The sequence below is a fragment of the Neomonachus schauinslandi genome, chromosome 11 (genome assembly GCF_002201575.2).
Source record: "Neomonachus schauinslandi chromosome 11, ASM220157v2, whole genome shotgun sequence".
NCBI classification, from domain to species: domain Eukaryota; kingdom Metazoa; phylum Chordata; class Mammalia; order Carnivora; family Phocidae; genus Neomonachus; species Neomonachus schauinslandi.
This window is the reverse complement of record NC_058413.1, coordinates 103,708,189-103,735,888: the sequence shown is the minus strand read 5'-3', so window position 1 is coordinate 103,735,888 and position 27,700 is coordinate 103,708,189. Positions and strand designations below refer to the sequence as shown.

At 36.1% G+C, this 27,700-nt stretch overlaps 1 protein-coding gene across 2 annotated transcripts in view; it reads right to left on the bottom strand.

The window, feature by feature from the left end:
• Positions 1-27,039, bottom strand: part of RDX (radixin) — a 78,807-nt gene extending 51,768 nt beyond the window's left edge. For both annotated transcript variants that reach the window (XM_044919756.1, XM_021696572.2), the window contains exons 1-9: positions 27,003-27,039; positions 25,870-25,930; positions 18,408-18,491; positions 14,286-14,381; positions 13,497-13,771; positions 7,752-7,835; positions 7,402-7,548; positions 4,747-4,843; positions 4,092-4,255 (exon numbers count right to left, since the gene is read on the bottom strand). In XM_044919756.1, coding sequence (XP_044775691.1) covers positions 4,092-4,255; positions 4,747-4,843; positions 7,402-7,548; positions 7,752-7,835; positions 13,497-13,771; positions 14,286-14,381; positions 18,408-18,491; positions 25,870-25,881 — 959 coding nt within the window. In that variant the 5' untranslated portion in view covers positions 25,882-25,930; positions 27,003-27,039. The remainder of the gene's footprint in view (positions 1-4,091; positions 4,256-4,746; positions 4,844-7,401; positions 7,549-7,751; positions 7,836-13,496; positions 13,772-14,285; positions 14,382-18,407; positions 18,492-25,869; positions 25,931-27,002) is intronic.
• Between the last annotated feature and the right edge of the window lie 661 nt (positions 27,040-27,700).

Below are 27,700 nucleotides of genomic sequence, written 5' to 3'. Positions count from 1 at the left end.
TCATGGTTCTGGGATGGAGTCCCGCATTGGGCTCCCTGCTCAGAGTGGAGTCTGCTTTTCCCTCTCCTTCTGCCCCTCCCCCAAGTTATGCTCTCTCTCAAAATAAATAAAATCTTAAAAAAAAACAGAAACAAAAAAGATATTAAAAACTTAGACATTTTGGAAAGATTTTCAAGGGACAAATTTATAAAACAGCTAGAAAGTAAAACTGTCAAATACATCCCTTGTGTGAAAAGCATGTTTTTTATGCAGATTGAATGCGGGAATAAATAAGGAGATTTATCACTTGCATACTCGATGAATTCTGACAATAAATTACAGGCCAGCACAAAAGCAGTTAACTACACAGTTCCCACTGAGCGAAATAAGAAAGGCTTGAAAGGGAGCACACAAGCTTATTTTACTTTAGACAGTTTAAGTAAGATAACCTGGGAGGGCAACAATTTTCAATCACTAACATGAATTAACACACTTTTTTTTATTTTTAAAGATTTTATTTATTTATTTGACGGAGAGAGAGAGAGTGAGAGCAGGAACACAAGCAGGGGGAGTGGGAGAGGGAGAGCAGGCTTCCCACTGAGCAGAGAGCCCGATGCGGGACTCGATCCCAGGACCCTGGGATCATGACCTGAGCCGAGCAGACGCTTAATGGTTGAGCCACCCAGGTGCCCCAAATTAACACATTTTTAATTCCTAAGGTAGTACCAATTTAATCTAATATACAAATGACAAATCAGTTTTATCTCCTTTGACAACTCCATTAGAACGACAGTAGGTGTCGAATGCTGCTTAAGACAGATCATCCTGAGACCACCTCTCTCACTCAGCTGGATCTGCCAGGGGCCTAATGAAACCGCTTCTTTTAAATATAGCCAGAACTCTCATCACACAACTACCAAGAGCCTACCACTGGTCAGACTCTATGCTGAAGGCCAGAAATATAAACGAATAAGAATTAGATGAAGCACTACCAGATAATATTGTCTATTTCATAAATTTAATCAATATTCAATATTCCCATTATTTTAATGGGAATAATTTTCTTTTTTTTTTTAGTTTAAAAAAATCAATTATGATTTCATGTCTGATACTTATCTGAATACATGTAAATATTCCCAAAAAAGACATCATTGCCATCTGAATTTCAGGCATAAAACCATGTACTATAAGCATAAATAGCATATTAATGAACTCAATTCTCTGGACTAACATGCAGAGAATATTTTAGAATACCTTACTTTTTAAAGAATATCAGATGAACCCAATTATATTTTTCTTCACTGAAAATTAAAAGCTAACTTATATTCAGCTTCTATTCAGACTATGCATTAAAATAATATTAAGGGGCGCCTGCGTGGCTCAGTTGGTTAAGCGACTGCCTTCGGCTCAGGTTATGATCCTGGAGTCCCGGGATCGAGTCCCGCATCGGGCTCCCTGCTCAGCAGGGAGTCTGCTTCTCCCTCTGACCCTACCCCCTCTCGTGTCCTCTCTCATTCTCTCTCTCTCTTGCTCTCAAATAAATAAAATGTTTTTAAAAAAATAATATTAAGAATTATTATACTAGGTACCATTTATTAAACACCAGGTACTTTGCTGAATGTTTATATACCACTATCATTATTTCTCACAAAAATCTTTGCATCCTTGAAGCTGGGTCCTAATGATACAGGCAGCCAGCCATGACCCATCTCATAGCTAAGCTACAACTGGTATATGGGTATCTGACTCTAAATTGTCTCCGTTTTTAAATTTGGTAACAATTTTGGCTATACAGAACATGTTCAGGAATTACACAATGAGTTATCATTCAACTTGGATGTAAATAACTTAGAACACAGACTATAGAGACCAACAACCCATGGAATATAATGTCGTTTTCATTGCCGAAAACCCAGTTATGGGAGTTAAGGGGAGAGTGTATGACCACATATACCAAGGTACTGTAGGGAAAGAGGTCCCTTGCTGCCCCTTCCCAGCTACTGTTCTTGCCTAAGAGCTTCCAGCAGCACAGGCAGCACACCTCTGAGCATTCCCCCAAGTATCTTTGCTGGCTACTTTGCCAATGGGCTTGACCAAAACTGTTTCCACATATATAGTTGTCATTTTTCTCTTTCCGACCTGTAAAGCAGGGAATAAATGAAGACTTGGCATGCCATTTCTGAAAGACCTGCCAAATCCCTATGTGGCTACATTAATATAAAACATCCTCTAGGCATTCAAATGAATTAAAGTTATTAAATTCCTACAGTGTACAAGGCAGTCAATAAATGTTTGCTAATGAAACACTGTAAAATTTTTCCAAGACAGAAACCATGGGATGGTTACTGTGTGAGCAAAGAAACTTAAAGTCTTCCACTTTCATCTAGGCTTTAGAGTAACTCAAATACAGTACCATCACCAAATGGTACTTCTTAATCATACTACATATACTAGAAGCCATACAGCACTCTCCTCTATGTGTGAGAAATAAAGGACAAATGGACAAATATATTTAAGAATGTAAATAATATATCAACACTACAGATAAGAAGAACAGGTAGGGGACATTTTATGGAATGATGAGTATGAGATACGATTTTTTAAACTCATGACAGGATATCTTAGAGATAGGCCAGGAGAGGAAAGGAAGAGAGAAAGAAAGAGAGGGTGAGGGTAAGGGTACATGAAAAGAAGGAAAAAAATTATTGTCTTTGAGAGAGATAGATGGAAAAGCTTCGATGGGTATGAATATAGAGAAAGTAAAGCACAATAAAGAGCTACTTAAAAAGGCACGTAAGACTAGAACCACAATGTGATCCTAAGCCACAGGAGAGCAGTGAAAAATGAGAGAGCCCAGTCAATCCAACTTAGTGTCTTTAATTGGTCAGGAATTACTGGAAAGTCTCATACCTATATAAAAAATGTCTGGTGATGCAGTAAACTTCTCTAAGGCACAGTCTCTAAGGCAGACAACCTGAGGAGAGCTATCTAAATTAGATAGAACATTTAAGAAAAAGCAACAACAACAAAAACACCACATTACTCAACACAAACACTATGTGGTATAAGTAAAATTTTATCTAGCAGAGGATCTATTTAATTCTTAGATTCAAATCATGTTATTTCTAGTACATTTGAAATATTTAAGTTTATATATGTTTAGAGCTCCTCAGTTTTGTTTTCTTTACGGCCTACTCTATTTCTTAGATGACTGTTATTCTACACTACAAAGATCTCCTCAATAAAAGTTAACTTTAAGTTGGTCTCTAAATTTTTTCAAATAAAATATTAAGTCCCAATCAATCTAAATCAAATTTGGGAATTATGCTACTGGACCCAGTAATTTCATTCACTATCACTTTCATTCACTATCTTTCCATTTCAAAAACTCTCTAATATATATTTAATAGTATCTTTTTTCAAAAGTCTAAGTGAACCACGATTAAAAAAAAAAAAACAAATCAGTGTCACTGGCTGGGGTACTGGTGTTGCTCTGTACAGTGGCTTTTCACTTGAGTTCTCCAGTGTCACTGACACTGTTTTAAAGCAAAATATTCAGCAGGGCACCTGGGTGGCTCAGTCAGCTGAGCGTCCAACTCTTGATTTCAGCTCAGGTCATGATTGTGAGATCAAGCCCCACATCAGGCTCCACGCTTATGCTTGTTCCTCTCCCTCCCCTGCTTGTGCGTGTGCATGCTCTCTCTCAGATAAACAAATAAAATCTTTTTTAAAAAAATAAATAAAGCAAAATTTTTATTCAAGCAATTCTTACCCTGAAAAATTAAGAAGTACAAGTCACAAGCAGAACAAGCTTGAAAAATTCCAAACTACTACAGTACCCAAACCAATGTCAATTAGTGAAAAGCAAGCATATTTAAAAAATTAAAAAAGCACATCTATGAATTCATGAAAAGCTACTTTCTCAGAAATACCAAAGATTTCCAATTTGAAAAGCATACGTACTCATTTTAAGAGTAGAAGGATAATTACTCACTCAATTATAATACAATTAAAACAATGTAAAAATGTAAACTCAGAGTAGGTTAAAGAAACAGCATTCTTAAATTTTAAACCACCTACTCAATTAAGAATCAAAACCTTAAATTCCATACCTTTCCAACTGCTTCTGATGTTTCTCCTCCCTCGCCTGAGCCTTCATCTGCTGCACTTCAATAGTATCAGGCTTTCTTCTTCGCATGTATAGTTCATGGTTTCCCATACATAAAGCCAAAATCCGTTTATTGATTCTCAGACGAGGTGCATAAAAAACAAAATCCTAAACATAAAGTTTCTGAATTTAAAATCTTCCTGAAGGACAGTCTCTCTCACAATAATCTGTACTAAATTTCAATATGCGGTATGAATTCGAATGTCATATTACACAGTTTAGAAATCATAAAATCTCCTAATTCCTAGTAAGTATGCTATATTTGCCCATAACTGTGAAGGTTACCAACAAACAAGTGTTTTTAACTGCTCCTTAGGAATGGTGATTATTTTCAATCACCTCCAATAAAACATCATCCACCTTACAGCTGAATCTCAATGAAAGTAACACTAATATTCACATGTTATAAAAAGATCAAAACCTTGTATTTTTAATAATTCATTATTTTATCAGCAGAAAAGTTAAACTATGGAAAGGGAGTGTTTCTCAGGAGCAAATCAATAAATGAACAATGCCACTATTCAAATGGTATCATAGCAAAGTGACGGAAATTTAAAAAGAGTTAATAGAGAAAACATTTATAAAACAATTTTACTTACAGGTGCCTTTTTGTCGATCGGCTTTATAACAAATTTTTTGTCATTAAATGAAATATTTCTGATTTCACTCCAAGGAAAACCAATTTTTGGTGTTAACCTTAAAAAATGAGAGCATTCCTTTAATTAAAAGCAAAAAACAAAACATAAAATGTGTAACATTTTGGGGCCAAATTAGCTGAATGACCAACCTTAAGAGTGCCAGACTTTCAAATGCATTAGCTTACTTATACTATTGACATTATTATCTTTTAAGGGGAAATTTGATCAATTAAGCCACATAAAACAGAATTAACTATCAAAAAATTTCATGATGTGTCATGAGCCTTGAAAACACTATACTTATTTTCTTAAAATTACCTAGAAAACACTAGCAACCTAGAGTGTAGAACTGAGCTTTTTGGGGTGTTGTACGAGCTCTACTTAGATTCAAGCTACTATAACTATTAGTTTAAATATGTTTAAGAAGGGGGGAAGAAGTCTTCATAAGTTTTCATGTGAATTATGGACATGTTACTAAATATAAAAAAAATTTATTTCGTTTCTCTGTTTAGTTTAAAAATGTATTTGTGAGTAACATTAAAAACACTAATTCTCAATATCTTTAAAAGGGTTAATTTTATGGTATGTGAGTTATATCTCAACAGAAAAAAATTTAGACATTCACATACACAAATGTTTGGATAAATGGTAGAGCTGGATTTCCAACTCTAAGAAATACAAGTTACCCCCATTTTGCCACACTGCACACAAAGATTCAAGGAATCAGACTGCAACAGTAATTTTGTTTCTGCTTTTCGTGTATTTTACTGTTTCAGACTACCCATCAAATGTGTCACTATTATCTAATAATAAGTGTGCAAAATGATTATGATACTCACGCTGGCCAAAAGGTATCTTTCTAGTCAAGTCTTCTGAGAATAGAGTACGAATTTCTACCTATTGAAAGTCCTTTTAATTCTTAAGGAGATTACGAACTGCAGCACAGCAAATAATTTTTCTACATAAAACTTCCTTTACTCAATATCCATGCGTTATACTGCCCTCTACTGGCGATTCAAATGTCAACGTTACCTGCTTAAAAAGGAGGCTGGCTGCTAGACCATAGTATTTTTAAGGTAATGCTGTACTACATTTACATGTTACTTTGAAAATTCTAAATTTCCTGATACAATTCTCACAACAATCTTGTAAGGTAAGCTTGGCAGTTGTATGAATTTCAGAGAGTTAATAACTTGACCAGGATCATAAAGGTAATTAGTAGCAAAAGAACCTAAGCTTTTAAAGTTGTACCCTATTTTGATTTTTTAAAATATCTTTTGGAGGGGCGCCTGGGTGGCTCAGTTGGTTAAGCGGCTGCCTTCGGTTCAGGTCATGATCCTGGAGTCCCGGGATCAAGTCCCACATCGGGCTCCCTGCTCAGCGGGGGGTCTGCTTCTCCCTCTGACCCTCTTCCCTCTCGTCTCTCTGTCTCTCATTCTCTCTCTCTCAAATAAATAAAATCTTTTAAAAAACTAAAATAAATTAAAAAATTAAAAAATAAATAAAAAATCTTTTGGAAATATAATAGATTTTAATTATTTTTTAAAAAATGAACCAGTACAGATAAGACCAAAATCCCCTTTGTCCACAATCTCCTGTATCAGTCCCTCCCATTCTGAGCTAACCCCCTCTCTTTCATATTCCCCATCTTTATCTGTAACCGTATCTATAATGGGTACTCTCATGGAAATTAATTCAGTAATTTTTTAAAGAAAGAAAAGGAAAAAAAAATTTGACCCACAAAAATTAGTCTCAAAGTCTTTTTTGCTTTTCAAAAACTTCAAAATATTCTCTTCTGAATGATACAGCATTTTAACTCGCTTTGTAAATAAAAAATACGTATCAGAGTAAAATAATTAAAACGCTCTCTTTTGGACTTAGTATGTAGTGTTAGAAATGTGTATCTTATTAGATATTTGTAACAATGAAACTAAAATTCTAGAATTTTAGAATAAAGACAAATGCCTTACAAGAAGGCATTACTGGCATGGACTTAAACGCTTATGTGGTATAGCAAATAAAGAAAATATAAAGCAATTGTAGCTATCATTCCTATAAGTATTATAAGAGTCTGACATACTCTGTATTAATATAAAAATTAATACCTTATCAGTTTCAAAACAAAATTACACTGTTCACTATGCTTAACACAGTGATATTTTACTTTACTGATGTCTGAAAATATTCAAAACAATTCCTATGTCTTTAAAAAGTTACAAAAATATAATAAATCAGACATCTATTAATTTCATTGTCTCATTGTTCTTGATTTCTTATATACGTTAGTTTCAATTTCACCTTATATGCCAGGCGTAACATTTAAGGAATCATTCTTCACCTTTTATAAAGGGAACAAGTTTTAATTAATTTACTAGACAGAACTCACAAGAGATCAAATAAAAGTGAATCATCCTGATAAATACACTAAGCAGCAGAACACTAAAGCTACAAAATGGAGACATGACATCTAAAAGTCTACGTGGCATTAACTAATCTTTTAAGGAAGGAAAAAAAAAAAAAGCAGAGTAATCAAGCCAAGAATGAACTTTTACAAACACAGCATAAGATTAAAGCCATACAGATCACTGGTTAATGACCAGCAACTAATTTACTCACTTGTCATCATGCTCATAAATATTCAGACCCAAAGCATCAACGCCTAGCCACAATTCAGTTCCCTTTTTATTTTTTATTTCAAAATAGTTGACTCCATACATTTCTAGATCTTGGGCAATCTTCAGGTATTCCATCATAGAATCTTCCCTGTTAAAATAAAGCTTACTGTAATATCCTTAGGTAAAAGTAATACCAAACAAATTACAAAAATACTTTGGATTAAAATTTAGTACTTTATATTTATTCATGTAAGTCTAATGATCTTTGGGGGATAATCTGATGTACTAGTGTTATGAAATAAAAATACTTTAATTTGATGAAAAACACTAAGAAAATAGCCACCCAAATACCTCAGCATTCCTCTGTGTTCTTCATGCCAGTTCTGTATTCTTTCTTCCCACTGTTCTTTTGTCAGTTTGTGTTGTTCCAAAACACTGTAAGAAAAAAAAAAAATCTATGAAAAGGTTTCTATGATTCAAACTTAATATTCATTTAAAAGTACAGAATCATTCAGTACCTTAACTGTAATGGCTGTCATAAAAACCTATATACATGATAAAATTGCATAGAACTAATATATACATGCACATACACAAATGACTGCATATAAAACAGATGAAATCTGAATCAGGCTGACAGACTGTACCAATATCTTGGTTGTGATACAGTACTAGTTATGCAAGATGTTACCATTAGGGAAGGCTGGGAGAAGGACACATAGAATCCCTCTATTTTATAATTGCATGTGAATCTATAATTATCTCAAAATAGAAAGTTTCTAGGATCCTGAAATTATTTTAAATAATACATGTTATTAAGACAGTTATATAGTTTATGGGAATTCAATTGTTTCAAACGAATAAGCTACTGGACCAAAAAAAGGAAAATGACTTTCTCATTATTAATAGAAAAAATTAGAGAAGAGAGTGAAAATCAAAATTCTTGGGCCTTAATTTCTTCTTTTACATTATGTATTTACTTTTCTTGGTGGTAAATTTAATTTTCTTATTTCTATAGGCAAATACTTTATATAAAATTATACAAGTGGAAAGTTACACTTTTTACCACCCCATATCCTCCAAGTAACCTTTTATTAATTTCTCTTTTATCCTTCCAGGGTTCCTTATGCAAATGTAAGCAAACATATTTTCTCTACTACTGATATTTTACACCAAATCAGCAAATTCAACATACACAAAATTTACTTGCTCTACACACTACAGATATATTTATTTCTCTTCTCTTTGGGTCATATAATGATAATTATACATTTTTCTTTACTGGTGAATCCTCAGATCCTACTTTACTAATAGCAAAAGCTGTAGCATTAGAATATTATTGCTTATGGGGCACTTGGGTGGCTCAGTCGGTTAAGCATCTGTCTTCGGCTCAAGTCACAATCCCAGGGTCCTGGGATCGAGCCCCATATCGGGTTCCCAGCTCAGCAGGGAGCCTGCTTCTCCCTCTCCTTCCAGATCGTGTACTCTCTCGTTATCTCTCTGTCTCACAAATAAAATCTTAAAAAAATATATTATTGTTTAGCTGTATAAAATTTTACATGAAACCTAGGAATGTCTTGGCAGTATAAGGGAATCTCAGAACATAATCTTTCCTTGCACAAGTTACTATTTAGAATGGATTCCTTAATGAGGTCTCAGAGACACCATTATGTTCTTACTATGCCCTGCTCCTTTCTCGGTGTATCCTCTTTTAAGCTCTTGGCTTTTTTGGGAGAAGAGTTTTGTCTTCCCCCTTAGAGCACTTAAGTTTCCACGTTTTTCTTGCCTTTATACTTTTTCTTGCTGCCTGGCCTGGGCTGCTCACCAAAAGGAATGCAATCAGCCTTAAGGGCATAATGAGTGCAGCCAATTGCTGGTACCATGGTATTAACTAAATCTGAAGGTATGGGTTAAATTGGATGCCACTAAGATATACGTTCTAGCTTTTTATATCCTACATTTCAAACCTCATTTGTTTGCATTTTACATAATGTACTATTAATCTGCATGACTTGTTTGCAGGCATTCAAAAATTCCTACCCTCTCTTTCTTCTGTCCAGAAAAAGGAGTCCTTCGTGCCTAAGGCTAATCTATTCAACTTGGCTTTACATCTATCTACGCCTTTAAAGGACTTCTCCCCTCACTTTCTCAGGATCTATACTCCATCATTTATGACAGGGGACATATTTATTGTCCCTTGCATACATGTATATATATTATCATATCTACTTCTTTATGTTACAGAGAGCAAAGGACCACATCCATGTTTCTTGCCATTATATGCCCAGTGCCAGTACTTAAAAGGTACTCAAATATTTTCAGAGAAAATAAAGGAATTAAATCAGTTCTTTCCCATCTTTTAAAGAACATGTCTATGAACTCATGGTTCCCCAGTTTGTTTTTTTTCTTTTTCACAATCACAACCAAACTTCTTTCGAGAGCTATCCATATTCACTATCTTTCATTTCCAAACCTCACATTCACTGCCCCGAGTCCACCACAATCTGGCTGCAATCACCAACACCATACTGAAGCTGCTTTTACTAAGGTCACTACCAATCTCCTTATTGTTAAACCCAACAGACACATTACTTCTCCCTCATACTCAACCTCTTTGTTACTATTTGACGCTGCTGATCAGTTTCTCCTTAAAGCTTCCTTGTACCTTGGCTTCCATGATTAACAGTACTCTGGTATTATTCTTGACTCTCTGGCCATTTTTTCTCAATTTGCTTTACAGGAAGTCTCTTCCCCTGCGCTTAAAAATTAAGTTCCAACAAGATCTGTCCAGGCCTTTTGCTCATTCTGTATGTACTTTCAGGTCCATCGCTTTCATTCCCTTGGGATAATTATCTATTTGCTGCTTATTCCCAAAACTGTATCTATAGTTCAGACTGCTCTCCAAGATCCAGATCCACACCTACAAATGAATACTAGCTATCTTCCTTGGTTATGCTGCAGATGTTTCAAACGCAACAGATTCAAAACTGAAATCTTCCTTCTCCAAAACGTATCCCTTCTCCCCTTATCTTGGAAAAAGGTATCACCAACTACTCAGATGCCCAAGTCAGAAACCTGGCACATAAAAACTTATGTCTATCTATCTCCTTTCAAAGGAGTAAGCGATATTATCTTGTGGAGCTGATAATCTGTATCACCAGAGAGCTAAAATGTATTGTGGGAGAAAAGATTGCTTATCTGGGTTTTTCTACACAAGAATTTTTTTTTTCTATACAAGAATTAAAAGCACCCATCAAAATCATCAAATTGTGTGTAATTTATGATCACCAAATAACTTGATTACTAATTCCCCCCTCAGGTACTTAAGATGGTGAGAAAAAGTGTGCTATACCATACATAGAATAAGTAAACCACTGTGAAGGCATTTCCTCCATTCTAAATACAAAAATTAGCATTCTGATTTTATGAGTAAGCTTAGAGAGCTTCAAATAGTCCTCCAAAGACTACCAACTTGAAGAATACCTATCTGGACCTTCAAAATTAAAAGACCAAATCTTGAAGAGCATGTGCTATCTTCCTCCTTTTTAAACAAAGTGGGTTATAGCACACATGAATTTAAAATAAAGAAATTAAATTAATTGTGCTTAAGTGTGATACCAGTGTTTAAAATATTTTTAAAATTACGTAACTATTACATGTAAGCCAATTACTTCATTTGGTGCTCAACCAAACAGCAATCTAATTTCCCATTAAAAGAACAACCATTTACGTTATATCTGAGATAAAACATGCCTATTCTTTCATGAACAACTGGGAAATTTTAAGGGTAATTTTGATTATATATAATATTTACCTTATATGCTGATTTAAAACCTAATCTGCTGTACCTTTTACTAAACATAAGTTATTTCTCAATTTTGGTACAGAGCTGTGGAATCACTGTACTGTACACATGAAATTCGTGTAACATTGTGTGCCAATTATATTTTAATAAAAAATAAGTCAAAACATTAAACCGTAGGGGCGCCTGGGTGGCTCAGTTGGTTAAGCGACTGCCTTCGGCTCAGGTCATGATCCTGGAGTCCCTGGATCGAGTCCCGCATCGGGCTCCCTGCTCGGCAGGGAGCCTGCTTCTCCCTCTGACCCTCCCCCCTCTCATGTGCTCTCTCTCTCTCTCTCTTTGTCTCAAATAAATAAATAAAATCTTTAAAAAAAAAAAAAATTAAACCGTAACTAAAAATAAAAACTAATCCTTATCTGAAATGACATTCTACTGTGCCAGTAATCAACTATTTAATTCAATACTTAAAAAAAAATCTGAGACCAAGAGGGGCGCCTGGGTGGCTCAGTCGTTAAGCGTCTGCCTTCGGCTCAGGTCATGATCCCGGGGTCCTGGGATCAAGCCCCACATCAGGCTCCCTGCTCAGCCAGGAGCCTGCTTCTCCCTCTCCCACTCCCCCTGCTTGTGTTCCCTCTCTCGCTGTGTCTCTCTCTGTCAAATAAACAGATTCTTAAAAAAAAAAAAAAATCTGAGACCAAGAGCTTGGAGTTGGAATGATAATCAAAACTAAACATACAGGCTAATAGGTATCTCCTATTCCTGATTCTTTGGTGAACAGTATGCATTATTTTACCTTCTAAGAAAACGATTATTGCAACAGCATTACAGTATAATAGTAATAAAGTGTAACATTTAATACTCAAATATTAAAGCTACTGTGCTTAATGATACCTTATAAAGCATATATTAACACAATACAACTTACTACACAAAAATAAACATTAATGCCTACAACCAAAGGAAACTAATAGACATGAAGTAAGTTTCCTTTCTTCATATTTTATGACCTATGAAAAAGAAACTACCATCTGACAGCTTAAATACTATACAGAAGTAGTGCAACAGTGAAATTTTAGGTTAATAATACACAATTTTGCATTTAAACAGAAAATTTTAAAATTCCGGAATTCCGACTAAGAGCAGTAACACCTTCTTTCCAGGTTCTAAAAGAAAGATCTCCATGTACATTCTAGTCCACTACTCTAATTATGAACTGATATATTTTAAGGTAATATTTGATGCTGTACTTCTTAGATTTCATAAATAATACTACCAACCAACACTTGCACCACACTTTACAGTTAAAACTATACACCATTGGGCGCCTGGGTGGCTCAGTTGGTTAAGCGACTGCCTTCGGCTCAGGTCATGATCCTGGAGTCCCAGGATCGAGTGCCGTATCGGGCTCCCTGCTTGGCAGGGAGTCTGCTTCTCCCTCTGACCCTCCCCCCTCTCATGCTCTCTCTATCTCATTCTCTCTCAAATGAATAAATAAAATCTTTAAAAAAAACAAAACAAACTATACACCATTTAGTTCACGTTCTATAATCATGAACTGTAAGTTAGGCAGAGCAGGATTATTATGCCCATTTTGCATATTCAGGTACAGAGGCTCAAAGATTTCAGGTTATGCACGTAAGGTCACATAAGTAGTTAAGGGTAGAAATGACATTCAAATTCTAGGTCTTCTGCCTAATGATTTCTCCCTATGCCATGCTATTTTAAAATAACTATTATAAAAGCAGCAATATACTGCATATGAGAACAGAGCACTAGACTAGGAGTCTGAAAACTGAGTTTAGAACACCTGTTAGAGGGCGCCTGGCTGGTTCAGTCAGAAGAACATGAGACTCTTGATCTTAGGGCTATGAATTTGAGCCCCATGTTGGGTGTAGAGACTACTTAAATAAACATGATAACAAAACAAAACAATAACCACCTTTTAAAAAGTTAGAAACTGAATTTTAATTCTATAGAGGAAATAACAGCATGGCACTTCTTATTCTCAAAGCATTTATGAAGCACCTATCTGCCTGTGTGAGAATTTTTACCAAGCAGTGGCAGTCACATCCTCCCCCAAGCCCGAATTACCACTACCTCCATTTACTGCTTACCCTGTGGGAATGAGGAAAAGAGGCAGAAAGTTTAAGTAATTATAGCATATATAAATCCATGTAGCTACCAGGTCATGACTTTTAAAAGTATATTCTCTCTCTAGCAACTTAAAAAAATTGTCTTATCTATCTACAAATTTCTTTTTCAGAGAATTTAACATAAAATCATATTTCACTTACCGCTGGGGTAGGAGTCTATCATTAGCCAGGTAGCCTGGTTTATGAATCTCTTTATTATAATCTCCATACTTGGCTTGGACAGCATAGGAAGCCAAAAGAACTGCAGTTTCTGGCGGACAATATATCTCATCATTCAAGATGGCTTCCTTAACTTGCAAGAAGAAAAGTCTCTGGGTTATTTCTTGAATTAATTCTTCAGAAACGTCTTCAGGAAAGAATTTAGCTCTAAATTTGAACTGTAAAGGATTCTCTTTTTTAACATCTTGCTGTGTCACCTGAAACAGTAATTTCAAGCATAATCAACAAAAATCCTAAGTTCACATCAAATTCTTTTTTAGAAGAAAATAGCATGTGAAACACAAATAAGATTCTAAATCATAAGACTCTAGTGTGTAAGATTCTAAACTTATAAAAAGATATGTAAGGAAAAAGATTCTATGCGCTAACAGATGTAACCTCTAACTCATTGGTCCTGTCTAATAACTAAGTTGAAACTTCCCTTAAGAAGCTTATCCTGTAGATATTTGAGTCAAAGTATTCAGTTACACCTAATAATATTTACTATGTGTTAAGTTTTCAAACAGGAAAAGTGAACATATCTTTTTTCTAAAATGATGCATTAATGGTAACTTATTGAATTAAAAGATATGACACCTTTAATAACTCAGAGATAACTGTAAAAGGAGGCCTCTGACTGAAATCAGTCAGACCCTGAACTTTTCTAGTACAAATTCATGATCACAATAACTTCAAAGCAATTTAATTAGCTGAATTTTATACATATTTTACCTTTTTATTTAGTTTAAGCCATGTAGAATAACCTTTGCTGTCCACATACTGCAGCCCAAAAAACCAGACCTCACGTAAACCAACTGTTTTCACCACCTTAAAAAAAAAAAAAAGTTCAATTTCAGTTCAACATTCACAGTGTAAGTAAATGGTACTATATTTCAAAAGAAAAACAAAACTACATAGGTATTATAGGTATATTTCTTTGCTACAGAGATCATACATTTTTTTGCTATAGAGCTCTTTCTTAAATTTAATATATTAATTACAGGACTATTTCTAAAAACTTAAATTCAGGTTTTGTATATATATTTTGTAGTGTCATTTCAATCTTGTTTGATCCACTTTTTTTATACCTCTTTTTCTTTCTCATCTCCTGTCATGACCCCAATAGGTAACAAGTCTGGGAAACAGATAAAAAGCTGTCATAATCCCACTTTCCTCCTTCAGTGTACCCCCACAACTACACAACTGGGTAGGCAAGGCAAATAGTATCATTTTGGTGATAAGAGTCTCTGAGGACATTTAAAAGCCATACCCTAGGTTATCCAACTGTTGATTTCACACCCACTTCTACTACCCTTCACTATCAAATATTCTGTTCTTCCCTCACTGAGCAAGAAACCATTCTTGGAACATGCCCCAATTTTACCCTTCTACAGCTCTGTTCATGCCTTTTCTTCTGCCTAGAATGTTTCTTCTGTATTTTTACCACCCGCGGAGTAATTTATTCCTCAAGCCCCAGTTCAACTGACATGCTTCTGTGAATGAAGCTATCCTATTATATAGATAAAATTAATCACTTATGGGACGCCCGGGTGGCTCAGTCGGTTAAGCGTCTGCCTTCGGCTCGGGTCATGATCTCAGGGTCTTGGGATCGAGTCCCGCATCGGGCTCCCTGCTCACCAGGGAGTCTGTTTCTCCCTCCTCCTCTGTCTCTTCCCCCTGCTCGTGCTCTCTCTCTCAAATAAATAAAACCTTTAAAAAAAAAAAATTAATCACTTGTTCCTTGATGTTCTATATTAAAACAAAATAAGGGAAGTGAGCCAGGAGAGGTGAGAGTTTAATATTTTAAAAGCTTTACATAAAGATTCAACATTATTATTATTATTATTTTAAAGATTTTATTTATTTGACAGAGAGAGAAAGACAATCAGAGAGGGAACACAAGCAGGGGGAGTGGGAGAGGGAGAAGCAGGCTTCCCGCCTAGCAGAGAGCCCGACGCGGGGCTCGATCCCAGGACCCTGAGATCATGACCTGAGCCGAAGGCAGACGCTTAACGACTGAGCCACCCAGGCACCCCTAGTTTTTTATAATTTTTTTTTAAGACTTTATTTATTTATTTTAGAGAGAGAATGAGAGAGCATGCGAGCAGGGTGGGGAGCAGAGGGGGAGGGAAGAGGAGGGGAGGAAAGAATCTCAAGCAGACTCCACACTGAGCATGGAACCTGATGTGGGGCTCAATCTCACCACCCTGAGATCATGACCTGAGCTGAAACCAAGAGTTGGACGATTAACCGACTGAGCCACCCAGGTACCTCCTCAACATTAGTTTTAAAATAATAAATATTCTTGACTTATTTTTTAAAAATATCTAAAAAAACGTATCAGGCATTTGGATTTCAAGATAGCATACCAAAGCCTTTGGAAAGTTTACTTTCCTTCTCTTGAAAAATTTCACTGAAGTTACACACACCAGAAAAATTAAAAATAAAAAAAACATTCAGCTGTGCTAGGAAAAGTTACCATCAAAAGAACAAAAATTGAGAAATTTCTGGATGATGTATCATCAGGACTCATACTGATACAAAAGCTGATCAAAGCAAACAAACAAAACTTCAATGCAGACAAAGAAGATCCCAAATAATTTAACTTTGGCAAAAGACAGGTTGTCCCAACAGAAGAGCCACAGAAAACATTCCAGCTCAGAGTGACAGAGTAGGAAATTTTCATAGGTCAAGAGCAACTGAGAGAACTCACTATAAGCCTGCTTTTACATCCTTAGATTTGGGCTCAAGAGAAGTTGTCAGGAAACAGCTGTGACTGTAAGAATTAACTGCTTAGAGAGCACATTACAGATAACAATACTCCTTAATCTAGAACTTCATTTACACTATGAAATGTGTGTATGTGCATCAAATACTGTCCTATGCACTTAACATGGATTCTCATTTAATTCTCACAACAACCTTCCAAGGGAAGAGTGCTATCATCATCCTAACTATACAAATGAAAAAAATAAGGGAAAAAGAGTAATTTGTCCCAAGTCAAACAGCTAGAGCTTGAACTCCAATGCAGGCAGTGTGGCTCTTAGAGTCCACACTTTTAAACTACTACACAGTACTGCACTACAATAAATGAGGTTTCCTTTCTCCTGGTATCTAAACTAAAGCAATTCTACTTAACAAAAAAACAAGTAATTATTTCTCAGTATACAATACCAAAGAAACCCACTTGCTGATTAGTTTTTGAATACCACAAACATTTCACTCACTATAAATAACATTTCAACTGGTTATGAAGTAAGCACAATGAATGCTAACTCCATTCACATTCTTATTCAAGTAAGACAGATGACATCTTTACTAGAAGAATCAACAGAAGTAGGTCACAATTCATAAGGTAAAATATGTACAAGGTATGTACAATGCATGCAGCTGCTTATGATTTTAAGAATTTGTTCACTCTATTAAAAAACTTTTCATCTTAGGGGTGCCTGGGTGACTCAGTCATTGAGCGTCTGCCTTCGGCTCAGGTCATGATCCCAGGGTCCTGGGATCGAGCCCCGCATCAGGCTCCCTGCTCGGCGGGAAGCCTGCTTCTCCCTCTCCCACTCCCCCTGTTTGTGTTCCCTCTCTCACTGTGTCTCTCTCTGTCAAATAAATAAAATCTTTAAAAAACAAAAAAAAACAAAAAAAACCTTTTCATCTTACAAAAAGACCTTATCAGGGCTTTCAAGATCATCAATTACCTATTCAGGAAGATTAAGTATACTACTTTGTCAGAAAAAGAAACAACTTCCCAGGAATTTAAAAAAAAATTTTTTTTTTTTTTAATTTTATTTACTTTTGAGAGAGAGACAATGACAGAGAGAGAGAATGAGAGGGGTGAGGGTCAGAGGAAGAAGCAGACTCCCTGCCGAGCAGGGAGCCCGATGCGGGACTCGATCCCGGGACTCCAGGATCATGACCTGAGCCGAAGGCAGTCGCCTAACCAGCTGAGCCACCCAGGTGCCCTAAAATTTTATATCATATTTTAGATCAGTATGTGATAGTATGACACCTAATAAAACCAAAATATCTACTAGGTAACTTACTGCTATGTGCTAGAAACTGTCTCCTGTTCTCTAAGGTCAAGGAGATCTGACCACAGACTACTACTCTCCTGCCCAAATGTAAAAGTTCATTTAAACATCCTCCCCTGAGTCTCATGCCCCCATCACCTTCCTCCCCCTTATAATCATCAAGTCATCTTCCTAATCACTTGGCCTCAGGGCACCAATCTCTTCCCTCCCCTTCTCAATAAAACATCACTTACAACATTACTTACTGCATCACCTGGGGAGCTCTAATAAATAAGATATTAATGCTTCCAGCAGTCTGCAAACATTGCCTTTTTTTTTTTCAAAAGCTCCACAGGTGACTCAAATGTGCACTCACTCAGTGAGAAAAAAAGACAAGACCAGTAGTCCAAATTCCTCAACATGACACCCATGTTAGCTTATAAGGTGATGACCCCGAACTGCTGTCAGGTGCCTACAGACAGACTAGGATTCCCTGTGCCTTTGCTCCTGCCATCCCCTCTATCGAGGATCTCTACCCATCCCACTAAGTACAGTATCTTTTCATTCCTTTGAGTCCTCATTACAATGCTTTACTTAGAGGATGTTAAAGAAATACCTGCTGATAATTATTTTTAAAAAGTCCTCTCTCTCCAATCTAGGAATGAGAAAGAATAATAGCTCTACAGCTATTCAAGATAACTGAAAAGGTACCGTGAAAAATTCTAAGGGCCACACTGTTGCAATACCAGTGAAGTTACAGAAAAACGTACAAAGAAGCTGCAATAGCTTCATGTTGTATGTTGTCAGAAGTTGCACACTTCATGTGGTTAAATGATACCTGGTCAAAAAGCTGTTTCCCAGTAGTATTGGGCTGAATGGCAAATTCCAGCTCAGCATCCATGGTGGTTACTCTTACGTTGATCTGCAATAAAAACAGAAGGGAAAATCACTAGGAAAGAAAATATACTTATTATTAAACATGAGGCAATATTTTTATCTGATTTATAAAATAAAGTATAATATGTAGGCAATAAAGAGCTACTCCATAATTGTACCTAAGATTTTCTTTATTAAAGTGATAAAGTTTGATTTTAATCACAGGAAATCTTAAATCTATTTTAAAAAGAAAGAGCTTACAAATCCTCTTTTAAAAACGTTTATTGAATACTTGGCATGCACTAGGCACTAGGCCATGAGCTTTCCATGTTCTCATTTAGCCCCTGGAACAATACTAGGAAATACGCTCATTTCTATAGAAACTAAGAGAGTTCCCCATTACTTGCCTAATGGAACAGGGATATCAAACAGCAGAGTAGGTATTTCAGGAGAAACATAACTCCAGATTCTTTGAATGGCATTCACTATTCCGTATTTTTCAACACAAAGTTCAGATACTCAAGTTTTATCCTACTGCAAAAGTATTCACTTTATAAAAAGCATTCATCGAATGACCTTGTATTTGTTAGACTCATAAATTCTTTTTTCTATAAATACCTTTCTAGAAAGCTGGACATTTCACCAAAACTTAACATGCCTTAACTAATTTTAACTCCACAGTAGCATCTTCATTTAGAATTCACCATCATGTAGTACAAATCGATCTTTAACTCACACTATTAGAATTCTGAATCTGACTATTTCTTCTTTATATTTTTTTACTCATTGTTAACAAGCATGCCTCTGCACATGTAGCTTTTATCTGAAATACCTTCTTTAATCAAATAAATCTTATAAATCACAAAACCTTCTGTGATATAATAAGTATGTATTTGGTCTTCATTCTGTTTCCTGGCAGAGAGCCCCTAAAACCTTTGGAATTTCCTGAGTGACAGAAGTGAGTTGAGTCTTTGTTATTCATAATAAGCCCCCTTCACCCACACCTGAGTTTACACTAATGACTCCTAATGACTCATGATGGACCCTGACACCTTCAGGATGGGGGCGCACAGCCAGAAGAACCAACCATGTGCTTAGAGCCATCCTAACCTCCAGAAAGAAGAGAAGCTGAGAAGTGAGTTAATAATCAATGGCCAATAATTTAATCCATTATGCCTACATAATGGAAACTTCATTAAAGCCTAAACAAAGGAGTTCACAGAAAGTTTCCAAGGTGGTGAATGCGTTCACATGCAAAGAGAAAGGCGGACCGCAAACTCTACAAGGACAGAAGCTCCTGTGCTCAGGACCTTTATGGACCTTGCCCTATGTACCTCCTCTTCATCTTCATCTTTCATTTGTATCCTTATAATATCCTTTATATTAACCAGTAACAATAAGTAAAAGTGTTTTCCTGAGTTCTGTGAGCTGTTACAAGGAATTACAGTACCTGAAGAGGGGATCACGGGAATCTCAACGTGTAGCCAAGTTAGAAATGTGGGTAACATGGGGACCCACTACTTGTGATTGGTGTTTGAAGGGGACAGCAGTCTTGAGGGACTGAGCTTTTTTTTTAAATTTATTTGAGAGAGAGAGAATGAGAGACAGAGAGCATGAGAGGGAAGAGGGCAGAGGGAGAAGCAGACCCCCCGCTGAGCAGGGAGCCCTATGCGGGACTCGATCCCGGGACTCCAGGATCATGACCTGAGCCAAAGGCAGTTGCTTAACCAACTGAGCCACCCAGGTGCCCAAGGGACTGAGCTCTTAACCTGTAGTGTCTGTGCTACTCCAGATAGCTGGTGTCAGAATGAATTAAACTGCAGAATACACAACTGAGGGCTACACAGAAGTAGAGAATTGCTTGATGTGGAAAACTTACACATCTATTACCAGAAATCTTTAGTCAAGAGAAAGTTTTCCGTTACCCATAAATCTACCATTCAACTTATTAACTAGAAATGGCAAATAATGCTATAGATACCAATGTATTTCTTGTGAATTTCTCTGTCCCAATCCCACAAGTAAGCACTAAGAATAGTTTCACCACAAATGTAGGTCTCTATGTAAAATATTTAGCTTTTCTTGATTTTTAGCTGTATTAAAGTTGTACAGTACTGGCTAAGAAAGTCTTCTTTCTTGATGTGTGCAATGGTTGAGTATATTTATTTTATGAAAATTCATCAACTATACACAATACGTTCTTCTCAGTATGTATGTTCTATTTCAATAAAAAGTTTAAACAAAAATTATACCACATGGTAGTTTGTTTTTTCACCATTTCTAAGCGTCATTGATTTTCCTGTGAGTAGTTGCAATTCATTTATTTTTACTGCTGGGCAATAATTCACCCATTTTCTTGTCAGTGGATATTAAATTGTTTCTAATTTTTTGGCTATCAAGAACAGTACTGTTATGAACATTCTCGTGTGTGTCTTCTAGTGCATATGTATCTGAATTTATCTAGAAGCATATACACAGACAAACTCCTGGGTGATAAAGTATACAAGCCTTCACTTTTACCATGTCAAAGTGAATTGTGCTCCAATATGACTGTATCCACTTACACTCCATCAACAGTATGTAAGAATTCCCGCTGAGCTGTATTTTCACCAACAGTGGGTATTATCTGATTTTCTAAACATTTGACAATCCAGTGGGTGTAAAATGACATCTCAGTATGGTCTTACTGTGCAGATCTCTGATTCCTAAAGAGGCTGAGAACATTTTCGTATGTGTACAATGCAGAATTCTAATACAGCCCCCATGATCTCCATCCCCTGGTGTCACACCCATGATTATGTTACATCACACGACAAAAGGGATTTTGCAGATATACTTAAGGTTACTAATCAGTTGACCTCAAAATCGGAGGATTATGTGAGTGGAGCTAAGCTATTCACAGGAGTCCTTTAAAAGCAAAGCGTTTTTTCAGACTGGTTGAAAAAGTCAGAGAAATTCAAAGTGTGACAGGAATTTCACATAAAAGAGGTTCTCCATTACTGAGTTGGAGGGGCCAGGGGGCAAGGACCTGACTCCAGCTTCTAGGAGCTAAGAGTGACCCCTGGCCAATAGCTAGTAAAAAATGGGAACTTCATCCTCCAGTAAAGAAGGATGGATCAGGGCGCCTGGGTGGCTCAGTCGGTTGAGCGACTGCCTTCGGCTCAGGTCATGATCCTGGAGTCCCGGGATCGAGTCCCGCGTCGGGCTCTCTGCTCAGCAGGGAGTCTGCTTCTCCCTCTGACCCTCCCTCCTCTCATGTGCTCTCTCTCAAATAAATAAATAAAATCTTTAAAAAAAAAAAAAAAAAAAAGGATGGATCATTTTTGCAAGAAAATGAATTCTGCCAATAGGAATAAGCTCGAAAGAGAACCCCGAGCTCCAGATGAGAATGCAGCTGGGATAAACCTTGATTTCAGGCTGGTGAGACCCTGAGCAAAGAACCTAATTATATCATCCCATATTTCTACATACAAAACTGTGAGATGATAAATGGGTATTGCTTTAAGCTACTAAATTTGTGGTAATTTGTTACAGAATAAAAGAAAACTAATATGGTACATTTATTGACCACTCAGTCTCCCCATCTTTGGGAATGTCTCTTAACATCTATTGCGTATTTTTCTATTGGGTTGTCTTTTTCTTTTTACTATGTAGGAGATCTTTATATATTCTAGATACTAATCCCTTGTCAGTTATTTATATCACAAAAAAATCTCCCAGTTTGTAGTTTGTCATTCTACATTATGACGTATCCTTCTTCAGGGTAAACATATATTTTTTTAAGATTTATTTATTTATTTGAGAGCGAGAGAGACACAAGAAGGGGCAGGGGTAGAGGGAGAAGGGGAAGCAGACTCCCCACTGAGGAGGGAGCCTGATGCAGGACTTGATCCCAGGACTCTGGGATCACGACCTGAGCTGAAGGCAGACGCTTAACCAGCTGAGCCACCCAGGCACCCTATGGTGAATATATTCTTAATTTTAACGTTGAATTTATCAATGTTTTACATACAGGTATCAATTTTTTTGGCCATATTTAAGAAATCCTTCTCTACTCTGGAGTCATAAAGATGTTCTTAGATTTCATCCTAAAGTTCTGTTTCTCATAATTTGTCTTCGATGATTTTTGCTTATGATTTAAGGTAGAGATCCAATTTCATTTTTTAATCTCTATAGGAGGATAATGATATGGGGATTTAAAATAACTAAGTGATGTATACTGATTAATTTACTTCCCAAAGACTATTATGTCACAGATCAAATGTCTATAAGGTACAGGATCTGAATTTGTGCTCTCTATTCTGTTGCTCTGGTTGACTAACAAGTCTTTCAAAACCACACTGTTTTAATTATGACATTTTTAAGTAAGTCTTGCTATATGGTTGGGAACGTCTCCCCTCATTATCTTCAAAACTTGTGAACTATTCTTAGCTCTTTGTTCTTGTTCCTGCCTTCACACAAAATCGTAAACTTTCAAAATACCCCACTATGATTTAAATTGGACTACACTGAATTCATCAGTACTTTCAGGGAAGAAATAACATCTTTTCAATATTGACTATTCCTATCCATGACTGTGGTTCTCTCTGTGCATTAATTTGTCTTCTTTAGCACTTTCAAAAAAGCGTTTATAATTTTCTCCATAAAAATCATATTAATCAGGGTGCCTGGCTGGCTCAAGGTCTCAAGGACTCTTGGTCTCAAGGTTGTAAGTTCAAGCCCCCTGCTGGGTATAGAGATTACTTAAAAAAAATAATAAAATCTTAATAAAAATCATATTAATCATTTTAGATATCTTTTCCATAAATCACTATGACTTTGTCACTATGATAAATTCAGGTCCACAATCCCGACATCCCCAAAGCATCAAAAACAAGGTTAGTAGCTAATTTCAGCAAAACCTTAACATGAAGTAATGTGAGACTATCTGGTGGATTATTTTATCCCATCTCAAATGAATATTTATACAATGACCTATAAAAGTACTAATGTTTTTGAGGTGATACACCAGACCTTGAGGGAAGCTTCATGACATAATGACATATGAACATAATGTACTGTATATTCATCTTTCTGAAATCCAAAAAATTCCAAATACTGAAACTCATCTAGCTTAAAGGTTTTCAAACACAGGATTGTGAATTTGATGAAATAGCTTTCTAAAATTGTTTTGCTTTTGTAGAAATGCAAGTGATTTCTATATTGATCATTTTATCCGTTCCCTTGCTTACTGTTATAACGAGCCTATAAATCCTTGTGTTTATTTATATAAATGAGGGGTCAGAAAATTTTTCCTATACAGGACCAAACAGTAAATATTTTAGGTTTTGTAGACTGTAAAGTCTGTTGCGTCTACTCAGCTATGTTACTATAGCAACAAAGCAGTTATAGATCATAAACAACAAGCATACCACATTCCAATAAAACTAGTCACTGAAATTTGAATTTCATATAACTTTCACAGGTGAAATATTATTTTTGTGTTTTAATCCACTGAAAATGTAAAAATCATTATTAGCATGTAAGCTGTACAAAAACAGGTGGTGAGCTGAATCTGGCCTATAGGCTATAACTTGCCAATCCCTGATATAACAAAGAATCTTAACATCTTCAAATAGTGTTTCTTCCTTTCTAGTCCTTCAGCTTTTTTTTTTTTTTTCTGTGCAGGTTTCCCCATTCAATGTTGAATAGCAACAATGATAGCATCTTTTGTCTTGTTCTTGATTTAAAAAAAAAGCTCCCATTGTTAATACATTAAAAAGACCTTTTGCAGTTACGGTTTCTTCTATACCTAGCTTAAGAAGTGTTGGGTTTTTCTTTTTAAATCATGAATAGTTCAATCCTAGGACTCCTCTTTCTGAATTTATCATATGATTTATCTCCTTTAAACTAACCATGTGATTGTGGTATAGAGTGCTTGCTATTTGACCACCAAATTCTAACAGAATTATAGTTGGGTATATGGCTACTGAGCTACAGAACATTTCTCAAGGTCTCTTGCAATTAGATATGGCTCTATGACTAAGCTCTCACCCAAAGAAAAGGGTGAGAAGAGACATAGGCCACTTCTGGGCCTCGGCATAAAATAACGAGCATGCTTCTCTATGCTTTTTCCTCCCTTGCCCCTGACTGACACCCAGACAAAGCAGTAAATTTATTCCTAAGTATTTTATGCCTTTGATGCTGCTACAAATGGATTTTTTTACTTCATTTTTCAAATGCTGCTACTAGTATATAAGAAAGGCTACTGATTTTTAAAAATACAACCTTATGTCCAACAATTTTGCTAAGTTCAGTTATAGTTCTAGTAGTTGTTTTTTAGATTCCTGAAGATTTTCTACGTAAACAATTATACCATCTGCAAAGAGAAAAATTTACTTCTTCCTTTCTGGTGTTTACGCCTTTTATTTCTTCTTCTTCTCCTCTCCCTCCCACAATGCAAAATCACACTTTGTTACCTACCTGCTGAGTCTTTAAAGTAATTCCAAAGAGATATTCATGCCAGAAAACACCAATAGCTATAACCAATATTTTTTTTAAAAAGATAACTGGCCCAAAGAAACATTGAAAAAAACACCCCAAAATTGTTGAAGTTTAAAAACATTTATGCCAAGAGAAAAGGAGTAAACCTTAGTCAAAAACTACATAATTATAAAGCTAAATAAAATCATACACACTCCCTTAAATTAAAAAAAAAAAGACTATATAATATCAGCATCAGTATCACTAGCATCGAAGCCAGAGTTATGAGAAAATTAATGCACGGATCCTTCCAACCTCTCATTACTTCTTCCTATAACAAGAAGTTACTATTTACTGAGCAGTGGATGTGTACCAAATTCTTCTAATTCTCACCAAAGTCCCTTAAGTAACTAATTACATCTCCATTTTTTTTTTTAAAGATTTTATTTATTTATTTGAGAGAGAGAATGAGATAGAGCGAGAGCATGAGAGGGGGGAGGGTCAGAGGGAGAAGCAGACTCCCTGCTGAGCAGGGAGCCCGATGCGGGACTCGATCCCAGGACTCCAGGATCATGACCTGAGCCGAAGGCAGTCGCTTAACCAACTGAGCCACCCAGGCGCCCTACATCTCCATTTTTTATAGGAGGAAATTAAGAATTGGAGAGCCTGAAGTAACCTATCAAAAGTCACAGAGGGAAAGTAGCAGAGCCAGGATATGAACTAAGACAGTCTGGCTCCAGAACCCATGAATTTTCATCTTCACTGTAATGTTACCTCTACCTCTTCTTCACTGGCTCACAGAGTACTTCGTTGCAACCACATTAATCTAAAACAAGCCATAGCAGTATCAGTGCCTTTTTCTTCCCAATGACTCTACCATAACATTTTGCCTTGTTCCAAAAGGAATTTAATGCTACTGGTATTTTATTAACTAAGTAGTGGTAAAAGTAAAATACACTTACTGGTTTCGGCATTGTCCTTCTCTTTTTGATCACCTTCTTTAAATATGAATTCTGATGCCACCTTCAGTTAAAGAAAAAAGAAAGAATAATGGATCTACTACTTTTATATAATGCCTTGATTTTAATATAATTTGTACAGAATAAAAATTAAAACATTTTAAATTGTGAGTTTAACACAGAGCTCTCTAAAAATAAAAAAAATAAATAAAGTAACACAGAACTCTCTTATTCTAATTTTCAATGTCTTTTATTATCATTTCACCTTCTCTGAAAATATTTATAGCTGTGATTTAAAATAGCACACATCTCGGGCACCTGGGTGGCTCAGTCGTTAAGCGTCTGCCTGCGGCTAAGGTCATGATCTCAGGGTCCTGGGATCAAGCCCCGCATCAGGCTCCCTGTACAGTGGGAAGCCTGCTTTTCCCTCTCCCACTCCCCCTGCTTGTGTTCCCTCTCTCACTGTGTCTCTGTCAAATAAATAAATAAAATCTTAATAAATAAAAATAAATAAATGAAATAAAATAAAATAGCACACATCTCAAACATAATCTAAAGCATACCGATCACCAACTGAAAGTTTGAATTTACTCAAAGACAACACATAGCAAGGAAGCAAGACTGCTAAGGACCCAAATGTTGCCTCTGTCTGCATCCGGTTCACCTCTACACCCAGCCTGGGAGAGGAGAGGGATAGTAAAAGGGAAGATATTTCAAATTATAAAGTGATGAACTCAAGAACACTTTTCAACCTTTTTTCTGGACTGACAAAGACAAAAGGAAATTCTGATTAATGTAAACTCTAGAAACTCTAGAAAATTATCTTTTCTTTTTTTAAAAAAAAGATTTTATTTATTATTTATTTGAGAGAGAGAGAGAGAGCATGAGCACGTGGAGGGAGAGGGAGAAGCAGACTCCCCACTGAGCAGGGAGCCCAATGTGGGACTCGATCCCAAGACCCTGAGATCATGACATGAGCCGAAGGCAGACGCTTAACCGACTGAGCCACGCAGGCGCCCCTTATTTTTTCTTCTTGAAAGTTGAAAAACCTGAGTAAAAATATATTGAGTAGTTTATTTACCTAAGGTGTATTAAACAGCCACAGAGCACACACTAGCAATCTGCATGCTACTCACCAGCAAGCTGGTGGCCTTCACTGAAATTTAGAGTTGTCCTTGAGACCAATGTTAAACTTTATCTTCTCCCTGTAAAGCAAAACAAGTTAATCCTAATCAAAGAAAACCATCATGCTATACTGTCTTAGGGTAAATGTTCTTAAAAACACCTAACAAACCAACCAAAAGATCTAACATTCTTAATCATTATTAGTTGCCTAAAAAAATGACAATATTATTCCAATTTGAAAACCTTCAGTGAGGTATATTAAATTATTACTTGAAAATCAGCTTCCATTGATAATATCTCTACCAAGAAAATTCATCCATTATACTAGCTTCAACTAAATTAATATACAATTAATTCTGTTTTAAAACTTCAGTGTCGGGCGCCTGGGTGGCTCAGTCGGTTAAGCGTCTGCCTTCAGCTCAGGTCATGATCCCAGGTTCCTGGGATCGAGTCCCGCATCGGGCTCCCTGCTCAGCGGGGAATCTGCTTCTCCCTCTGCCTGCCGCTCCCCCTGCTTGTGCTCTCTCAGTGTCAAATAAATAAATATTTAAAAAAATAAAATAAAAAATAAAAAAATAAAACTTCAGTGTCAACTGCTTTTTAATATGCTACAATAAACCTGAATATTCTCCAAATTGGAAAAAAATGAAACATCATTTCCCTACACTTTACTCAATCATGTGCCAAATAAACCTCTCTTTAAAAGAAA